This window comes from Carlito syrichta, unplaced genomic scaffold, assembly GCF_000164805.1.
Source record: "Carlito syrichta isolate Samal-C Ts95f unplaced genomic scaffold, Tarsius_syrichta-2.0.1 Scaffold307161, whole genome shotgun sequence".
NCBI lineage: Eukaryota > Metazoa > Chordata > Mammalia > Primates > Tarsiidae > Carlito > Carlito syrichta.
In genome coordinates this window covers 38,292-48,939 of record NW_007251257.1, presented here as the reverse complement: position 1 = coordinate 48,939, position 10,648 = coordinate 38,292, and the positions used below count along the sequence as shown (strand labels likewise).

General features: G+C 33.5%; 1 protein-coding gene across 1 annotated transcript; it reads left to right on the top strand.

Annotated features, from left to right (window-relative positions):
- The first annotated feature begins 4,295 nt into the window (after nucleotides 1-4,295).
- LOC103266359 (olfactory receptor 6C3) lies at nucleotides 4,296-5,231 on the top strand. The gene has a single exon (XM_008063966.1). The coding sequence runs from the start codon at nucleotides 4,296-4,298 to the stop codon at nucleotides 5,229-5,231; it is 936 nt and encodes a 311-aa protein (XP_008062157.1).
- The last annotated feature ends 5,417 nt before the right edge of the window (nucleotides 5,232-10,648 follow it).

Genomic DNA, 10,648 nt, shown 5'->3' with positions numbered 1-10,648 from the left:
TCCGGTAATCCTTCTGCCTCAGCCTTTCGAGTAGCCGGAATTACAGGCATGCGCTACCACGCTCAGCTGATTTTTTGATTTATTATAGAGATGAGGTGTCGCCAAGTTGCCCAGGCGAGTCTTGAACCCGCGGGCTCAGGCAATCCACTCACCTCAGCCTCCCAAAGAGTGGGATTACAGGCTGAGCCACCGAGCCCAGTTTGGTCAGAGTTTTAAGTGAAATGTCCCCTATTAGGGGATTTGGTAATGTCTAATAAAATCACAGATGCATTTATTATTGTCCAGAATTCCAGTTTCAAAAAATTATTTTAGGGTGACAATAGCAAATATATTAAAAGACAATTCACAAATATATTTATTTTATGATTATTTTTAACAACAAAAAGAAAAAACATATTCATTAGTAGAGGACATTTTGAATAAACATTAATATATCCATTTACTGCAACGGTAAAAGGAAAAAGAGATATATTTCTACATCATTGTAGCATGGTCCTCAGGATATATATTGATCAAGGAAAATAAAGAAAATCTATGTCAAAAAAGTAAAATATTAATTTGCACATGTAATTGTTTGTGATTCAAAAATAATGAACAATGAGAAATAACAAAAAAAATTTACCTATAAAGTAGGAAGGGAATAAGTGAGAAAAATCAATATTGGAAAACAGAACTTTGGAATATCGTTAGTTTTGAATATTTGACCTTGAATCTATGTTAACATTTAATAGTTATGAGTGCATTAAATTAAAAAAAAAATCCCCCCAAATAAAGCATATGTGAATTGAATATCATTAAGTATGTATTAAGTTGCTGAGGTTATTCCAAGTGATCTTAAATACAGTAGTTGGGCTGTACATCCATGTGGAATTTAATCTAATTAATTTTAGCAAAGAGAACAAATAAAAACATCTTAAAGTGTTCTCAGGAATGATATTTTGGATAGTATTGCCATCTTTGCTATTCTTACACTGTTGTGTGTGTAATGAGGGTAAAAGAAACAGATGAAAATTAGTGTGAGAGGCAGAGTCCTCAAAATGAGAGAAAGGAAATATAAATAGGTGAAAGATAGAAAGGATTATGCAACAATTCTATAGTCCTAAATTTGAATACGTTTTGGTATTCACTCATCAATTATTTTATCTTGAAACACAAACATGTTTGCTGGCCTTGGCTACTAAAACTACCTTAAAAACATGATCAACTTCATAACAATGATGATCGCTTGTACCTGGCTTCTTTTGATTTAATACTTTTCAATCAATACAAGGATGACTCTTTAGAGAAATGATTGACTCCATGTTTAACGGAGAAAACGGCAAATGAACCTGGAAAAGTGTACTCCTAGTTGAGAAGAAAGCAATCAAAAAGTAAAAATGTAACATTTCCAAGAATCAGAAGCCGACTGAAAACTTCCCTGGCTAAATCACTCCAAAGAAATTATGTTATAAATATACGTGACATATTTTGTATTAAATAATAAATTAGCCGGGTGTGGTAGCGCGCGCCTGTAGTTCCGGCTACTTGGAAGGCTGAGGCGGAAAGATCGCCAGAGCCCAGCAAGTTGAGGCTGCGGTGGCTGGGAGCGGCCACTGCACTCCAGTCTGGGCGACAGAGTGAGACTCCAACGCAAAAAACAAAAACAAAACCAAAAACAAAAATAAAGTAAAATAAATAATGCATGTTATATAATACGTATTATTAGTTTAAATAATTACACATTAACTATATGTGTACTTTCTGATATGTTTTTATTATCAACATATTTCAGAACTAGAAAGAATAATATTAAAAAGAATAATTGGTTATAATCCACTAACCAGAATTTTACATAAATAAATTATTATTATTTTGTGTTATTTCTCATTAAAGACATCATAAATAAATGTGAAGGCCAAGATAAACAAAATTAGCACTGCAATTAAGTGTTGCAATTTGTAATGAAGATTGAATTAGTTAACCTGCTTGATAGCATATTTTAAAATTGTGAACTCATTATATGTTCATTATTATAGGTATACTTTAACTTAGCCTCATGGAATAGTATGAGTATGCTGCCCCAACACCCAATAAAGCCTAAGGAGAAACAACAAAAATGGAATCTATAGAAAATGATTTTTTAAAATTTATTTTATTTTAAAGATGTGGGGTATAATTCAGAATTAAGTATACAAATGGTCATTGTATAGATAGTTTGGGTCTCCCTTTGGTCTCCATTTCACCTGGTTTGAGAGCAGGTACCCTTATTAATGTTATGTGCCACACTACTTCTTCCCCTGGAAGTTTCTGGCTACTGCCAATACCTTTCTTATAGTATTATGGTAAATGTTCAGGGTCCGCTATGAGTAAGCACGTGTGGTACTCAGTTCTTTGTTTCTGTGCTATGGGAATATACTTGGAGGAACTTAATGACTCTACAATAGAGAAAACTATTATATTTCAAAACGATGCTAGAATATCTGTTAGATTAAGTATTCTAACTTGGTAAGAAAATAGATTTCATAGCTATTGTTATCACTCATGAAATACTACATAAGCATAAAATATTAATTATAATGAATGGAAATAAATATTTTGTAGAAGACGTCTGAGATTCTCTGTGGGACACAGAGATACAGGTAACTATTCTCAAGGGAGATCAACTATAGAGAAGAGTTAGGAAGTTACTAAGAAATGCAAAGATAGCTTCCAGAAATCCCTCATGGTTTACCTATAGTATAGCGGAGAGATTTGGCCTGGACTTTGCCTTATTCCCAGGAGATAGCACATTTGAAGCCAAACCAAGTAGACTTGAAATATTTTAGATGTATATACAGCCAGAGAGACTTCAGATCCAGTTTAAAAAACTATATTTATAGTACCCAATGTTGTCATATATTTTTCTGTTTTCTCTTTAAATATTACTTTCAGTAATACTTGAACTTTCAGGTCAACATTATTAAAGAGGAATATAGTGTATTTCCATGTCTTCTGAAGGTTTCTGATGTCTCATTGTTATTTCCTAAAATCTTTTTCTCAATCATTATAAAATAGACAAAAACAAAATCAAATTTGATTAATATAAACTTCGATAGAGAAGCAATACTTTTACATTCTATCCTTCAAAGCATAAATTTGACTATCTGAAGTATAAAAGAGACAGCTGTGAGGATTTTACAGACCAGATCTACAGAGGAGTATATCCAGCACAGCGTCTGAGTAGCTGAGATTACCTGATAGGTTAAGATAAATGCAAGAGGTTTTCCTATGCATTTCTGGATATTCTTATGAATGAGTGGATCCGTAAGGATCAAGAATCTCATGTGGGACAAAATTACTAGGGAAGAAACATTTTCCACAAAGCTTAAGACTCAGTAAGAATGTTCAACTGGAAAACGCATTGTGCTACAATCCAAGTGATGGAACTGAGATCTAAGGCAAGTAGTTACTTTCTCAATTTGTACTACAGAGCAAAATGAAAAATGAATAAATACTGCATGTTCCTTTAGTTCAAAAATAAAAATAACTCTCTAGATGTGAATCTCTCATGAGTCACTGAAGACGTAAAACATTAAAGATTTTGATGAAATTATGAGACAAACATGGAACATATCCGCTAAATAGTTTATCTTATTGTAAATAGTCATTATATATTATATATACGAAGTTCTCATCTTGAAAATTAGATGAAAATCATTAATATTAAGAATAAATTAATACTTAAATTAAACATTTGATTGTTAAAATGGATATATATTTTATTTGCTAAAAATCACTAAGTGGTTTCTCAGATTCTAAAGAAAGTAATGAGTCATCTTAGTCATCAAATTTTCACTTTTAACTTTTGATGTAATTAAGATGATCTATTTTATTTTTAGGTGGCAGTATCCTTTAATATATACATGATGGAAAAAGAAAGAAAAGTGTATTTTTCATGTGATTGTTTCAACAAATAAGGTAATGCTATTTTGCATAAATTGGACACAAAGCAATAATTATGTATTTTATTCATCCTTTTCAATGATGTGATTTATTGTATGATGATTTCCTAACTTCTGCTAGATTTAAAATAAAATATCTAGTAAATAAACTACTCAAAAATCAACTAAAACATAATGTAAACAAGATAGTCAAAATAAAATTGCCATGGATTGTAGAAGATATTTCAGAATGTTATCAATAACAATGATCTCAATCATAATGAATGATACCTTTCTTCTCTTCCTTTTTATTCTCTTTCTACCAAAATATCTTTAAAGGAAGAAAAAAAGGAGAGAGGAAGTGAGATAGGTGGGGGGTGGGGGAGGGAGAGTAACATGAACCATACAGTAGTCACAGAGTTTGTTCTTCTGGGCCTTTCTGACGACCCTGACCTTCAGATTGTGATTTTCCTCTTTTTATTTATCACATACATGTTAAGTGTTGCTGGAAACTTGACTATCATCACCCTAACCTTGATGGACTCCCATCTGCAGACACCCATGTATTTCTTCCTCCGGAACTTCTCTTTCTTAGAAATCTCCTTTACAACTGTATGTATCCCTAGATTTCTGGGGACGATTATCACCAGAGATAAGACCATTTCCTATAACAACTGTGCAGCCCAACTCTTTTTCTTTATCTTCATGGGGGTGACTGAATTTTATATTCTAACTGCCATGTCCTATGACCGCTATGTTGCCATCTGCAAGCCCCTCCATTACACAACCATCATGAACAGGAAACTCTGCACCCTGCTTGTGCTGTGTGCCTGGGTGGGTGGGTTTCTTACCATTTTCCCACCCCTCATGCTTCTCCTCCAGCTGGATTACTGTGCTTCCAATGTCATTGATCACTTTGTATGTGACTATTTTCCCCTCTTACAACTCTCTTGCTCAGACACATGGCTCCTAGAAGTCATTGGTTTTTACTTTGCTTTGATTTCTTTGTTGTTCACTTTGGCATTAGTGATTTTATCTTACATGTACATTATCAGGACTATTTTGAGAATTCCATCTGCCAGTCAGAGAAAAAAAGCTTTTTCCACCTGTTCCTCTCACATGATTGTCATTTCTATTTCTTATGGAAGCTGTATATTCATGTATGCTAATCCCTCTGCAAAAGAAAAGGCATCATTGACAAAAGGAGTTGCTATTCTCAATACTTCTGTTGCCCCCATGCTCAACCCCTTCATTTACACCCTGAGAAACCAGCAGGTAAAACAAGCCTTCAAAGATGTGGTCCATAAAGTTGTGTTTTATACAAATAAATGAAACATTTTTGTCAAAAATAAAAGACACTATAAAAAGCAATTAAGTAAAATCTTGAAAGTCCCGAATATCTGTGTAAGTATTCTTAGTTTTCTCATCATTTTTTAATGTGCCACATTATAATCTGATATTCTATCAGTCCATTTCTTCTACTTCCACACCTAAGTTTTTCAAATGCATTATTGTCTTATTTTAAAATAAAGTAAAATTCAATTTTTAAAGAAAATTTAAAATTTTCTTAAAAATTTTATAGAATTTTCTGAAAAGATACACATTTAAGACATACTCTAGATATAACAAAATAGTTTTAATACTGTTTATATCAGTTCCTAAAATGCACATGTGTCATATTGTACTTCAAATATAGAATTTTATTTTGAGGAGTGTCTATTCATATCTTTTGTCCACTTTTTAATAGGACTGTTTGTTTTTTTTCTTTTTGACACATTTGAGTTCTTTGTAGATCCTGTCACAGCAATCTGAATGGACTTAAAGTCTAGAATACTGAGTGATCTATCACAGAAACATGAACTGTGTACCACATGTTCTCCATCAGAAGCAGACCCTGAACAATATTATAATACTATAAGAAAGGAATTGGCAGTAGTGGAAAATTGCCAGGAAAGGGAAGGAAGGGGCACAATTCACTTATAAAAGTACCTGATCTCAAACCAGGTAAAGTGGGGACCAAAGTGAGGTCCAAACTTTACCTGTAATACGACAATTTTATATCAAATCCTGAATTGTACCCAACACCTTTAAAATAAAATTTTTTCTTAATTGCAGTTTTAAATTTTACCTTATTTTGTCTGTATTTTCAAAATGAATATTGCAATGACTCTACATACTCTGTATCATTGTTTATTGACTTCATTCCCTAGAGGTAATGTGTTCTATTGCATTGTACTTTAAATGGAGAGCTTTATACTTTGTAACATTTTGTGCATGCCCCTTTTATTCTCTGTCAATTAAATTCCTCATTTAAATTACAAAAATAAATTTGGGTTGCACTGCAATCATTTAAATTAAATGAGTATCAATTCAATAATTAATTATTTCAATTGAGGTATAAGTCACTGATTGATGACTATACTTTGGAAAAATTTCACCTTCAAATGTTCATTTCTCTCTCATGTCTCTCAAATGATATTGATTAGAAGACTTTGAGTCTAGGCCGAGTGCAGTGGCTCACGCCTATAATCCCAGAACTTTAGGAGGCCAAGGTGAGAGGACTGCCTGTGTTCATGGGTTCGAGACCAGTCTGAGTAACCTGGCGAAACCTCATCTCTACAATAAATCAAAAAGTTAGCTGGTCATGGTGGTCCACACCTATAATCCCAGCTACTTGGAAGACTGAGGTGGAAGGATCACCTGAGCCCAGCAGGGGTCGAGGCTGTCATGGCTGTGAGCATGCCAAGGCACTTGAGCTTGGGCGACTGAGTGAGTCTCTAACTCAAAAAAAAGAGAAAACAAGACTTTGAGTCTAACTCACTTTAGTTCTAAATTTATATACTACTGTAACTTACAAAGTAAAATGCAAAAAATGATCTCAAATACTTGCAAAATAATGAAAATTAATTATACAAATTTTAATGGACTCAAATTATTTGCCTTTTATATCTCAAGTATTAAGATCTGAAAATGAATGCATTCTAATATGAGAAATTAATATTGGGACATCTCTTCTAGGGTCTTCATCTTTAGGAATCTATGACATCTTAAAGATGAACATGTACCTATGTTTTAAATAGTTTCAAATATCTTTCATATGTCTTTTATTTATTTATTTTAAATGTGTCTGCTAAAGAAATGATTCAACTTGTATAAGTAATCCTGAATTGTACCTCACATCTTTAAAATAAAAAAAATTTCAAAAATGATTCAGTAATTGGAAAGATTTGTTCTTGACTTCATGTATTTTTAGTAAGAGGAAAAAATAAGTAAATGTATAATCACAATACAATTTTATGTGTTATGTGTCCATGAAGAACGTGTTTATAGATACATAAGTATATTAAGTTCTAAATAATAGTAGGTTTGCTCATAACATTAATAATTTAGAAAGTAATACCAATAAGAAAGTTAGGATAATTATTATTTTGATTTCTTATACTAGGATAACAGCTGTGATAGAGATAACAGGTAAAGAAAAAAATAGGCCGGGCTTGGTGGCTTAGCCTATAATCCCAGCACTTTGGGAGGCCGAGGGGAGTGGATTGCCTGAACCTGTGGGTTCAAGACCAGCCCAGGCAACTTGACGAGCCCTCATCTCTACAAAAAATCAGAAAATTAGCCAGGCATAGTAGCGCACGCCTGTAGTTCTGGTTATATGGAAGGCGAGGCAGAAGGATCACCAGAGCCCAGTGGGTCGATGCTGGGGTGCTGTGAGTGTGCCACTGTACTCCAGACTGGGTGACGGAATGAGACTCTAACTCAAAAAAAAAAAAAAAGGAAAAAAAGAAAAAATATAAAATCGCAAAGCCTCAGATAGATAAATAGATGTGTGACTATTATCTAACATGTAGGTAGTACTTTAAAATATTAGACATATTACTAAGCACACAAATGTAATTATTTCTTTGTATCCTCTATGACATACACAGTAATAATTTTTCCAGTTGCCAAACGAGTTGTTCAATGCTGTTACACAAATAATGTGACTGGATTTTATGCTTTTAAACTGTCTTGCCATGTGCAAACAAAAGCTGTGATTCTATTCGAACTCATAAAATTAAAATCTTTTTCTTAGCCATAATATTCTGTGTGTGCTACTCTTGCAATAAGAAAAAAAACGCATTTACACATATTTGTATTTTGGTTTCCATCAAAATATTAGGTCTTAATTTGGTGAATGTATATCTAAAATTACCCAACAAATCATAAGCAATGAGACACGTTTTTTAATGGTTAAATGAGTTGAGAAGTATTTGTTGAACTTATGAGTTATGATAGTTGACCTTCAACTTTCTTCAGGTCATCAGTAAGAACTTAAGAAAATTAGACATGATTGCTTTTTTAAACTAATACTTGATATAATATTATGCTTATTTTGAGATCAATTATAAAATATGTGGAAACTGTTTTTTTATTAAGAAATGATATTCAGATATAATATTAGTGTCTGATAAAGCTTATGGAATGAAAGACAGATTTTCCTGCAAGTCCTTGGCCATTATCTGGTTCACAGAAGCTTGGAACAACTTCCTACCCGACCAGCAGATGCAGCCTTCCTTGCAAGCAGTCCTCCATCAAGTTGCCAATGAAATAGTTGGACAAACCAAATATAAACCGTAAGGAGAATAGTGCTCATTGAATGCATGCTGAAACGATGTGTCTTCTTCCCCACCTGTTTGGCTACAGACCAATGTAATTGCTACTCAACAAAGAATCGAGGCTAGATAGACCCACTATCATCATGATGGTTTTACTCTCATGATATAGGGTGTTTTACCTTAGCATGATGACTTAGTCAAGTAATAAGAGCTTTGGATGTTAGGATGAACTCTGTCTCGTCAAGGAGGCTATTGTCTTGCGTCTCATTTCTTTATAAACTTACGAATATTTGGTTACCTAATAAGTATATGAAGCTCTTGTTATTTGGTCCAACATTCCATGGTTTCAGTTATTTATGGTAAACCACAGTCTGAAAATATTATGTAGAAAATTCCAGATATATGCAGTTTCTGAGTTTTAAACTGAATGCCATTTTGAGTAATGTTCTGTCCCAAAATGTGAATCACCCTATTTGTCCTTAGACCGAATGTTGTACTATCACGGTGCTTGTGTTCAAGTAAACCACATTTTAATTAATAATAGCCCCTAAATGCAAGAGTAGTAATGCTGCCAATTCGAATCTGTTAAAGAGAAGTTGTTAAGTGTTTCCTTTAAAAGAAAGTCTTCAACTCAATAAGAAAAGAAAAAAGTATGCTGATGTTGTGAAGATCTATGGTGAGTATGAATCTTCTATTCATGAAATTGTGAAGAAGGGGAGATAAATTTATGCATAATATTTATAGGGTTTGGTACTATCTGTGGTCTCAGTCATTCAGTGGGGGTCTTGCAACTCAGCCCCACGGATAAGGATAAGGGAAAACTACTGTATTCAGCAAATGGCTGGCAGGTAAATGCTTGCTAACTGTTACCTATTGTTTTTTTTTTTTTTTAATCTTCAGGGTCATTATTCACATAGCAGCACCTCTCATTGAAAACAGAATAGTACTATCAGTGATTAAAATTTCTTCAGAGGTCCTCTTGCTTTGGATTAGAAAATGTTATGTTCTTCTTCTCCATTAGATTGATTTATGCCATATCTTACACCTGTTTTTCCATTGAAGTAGGTTGATATTTTTTCTTCATTTATATTTTCTATAATTTTTTTTTATGGATTGTTTTCTTTAAAAGATTCTTCCTGCCGGGCTCAGTAGTTCAGCCTGTAATCCCAGCACTTTGGGAGGCCCAGGTGAGTGGATTGCCTGAGCCTGAGGGTTCGAGACCCGCCTGGGCAACTTGACGAGACCTCATCTCTACAATAAATCAAAAATGAGCCGGGCGTGGTAGCGCGCGCCTGTAGTTCCAGCTACTTGGAAGGCTGAGGTGGAAGGATCGCTGGAGCCCAGCAGTTCGAGGCTGCAGTGGTCAGGAGCGGCCACTGCACTCCAGTCTGGGTGACAGAGTGAGACTCCAACTCAAAAAAAAAAAAAAAAGATTCTTCCCAGTTTTTAGAAGATATCAAACAACTTTAATTGCTCCCACTTTTATACCCATTAAACACCAAGACACTTTCTTGAAACCCCTATGCAATCAAAATTAGCACATACCTTTTCATTCCTCTAAAACTTAACTACTAATAGTCTATTGTTGGCCAGAAGCCTTACTGATAATGTAAACATCAATTAAGCATAAGTGTATTAAATTTTAAAAACTTCTTACAAATGCTGCAAACTCCAGAAAGTAAGGAATTTATAATAACTATTATAACATTATTTTATTTTCTTTTTGTCTAGTGGATGTCCAAGAATATAACTGTTTTGAATATTTCAGTTTACATATAAAAACTTGTCACGATAGCTTATTTCTCTATTAATTTTCAGAAAAAATCATTGTCTCTGAGTTTGATCCTCTTCACTGAATATATGTATAATGAACAGCACAGGCTTCAGTTTCAGACAGAAAACTAAAAAATTACAATTCTACCATTTACTAGTTGGATGATCTTGTCTATGTCATCTAACCTCTCTCAGTGTCAGTTTCCTTTAACTTATCATATGGTTATTGTAAAAAGTCAGTAAGAGAAGTACATAAAGCCTTAGCATAGTCCTTCAAATGAGTGCCCTCAAAAAAATGGTAATCATTATTTTATATTGGGCCTGTCTTCATCAAATATGGGAACTAATTTTATTTGTAGTAATAATCAAAAAAAC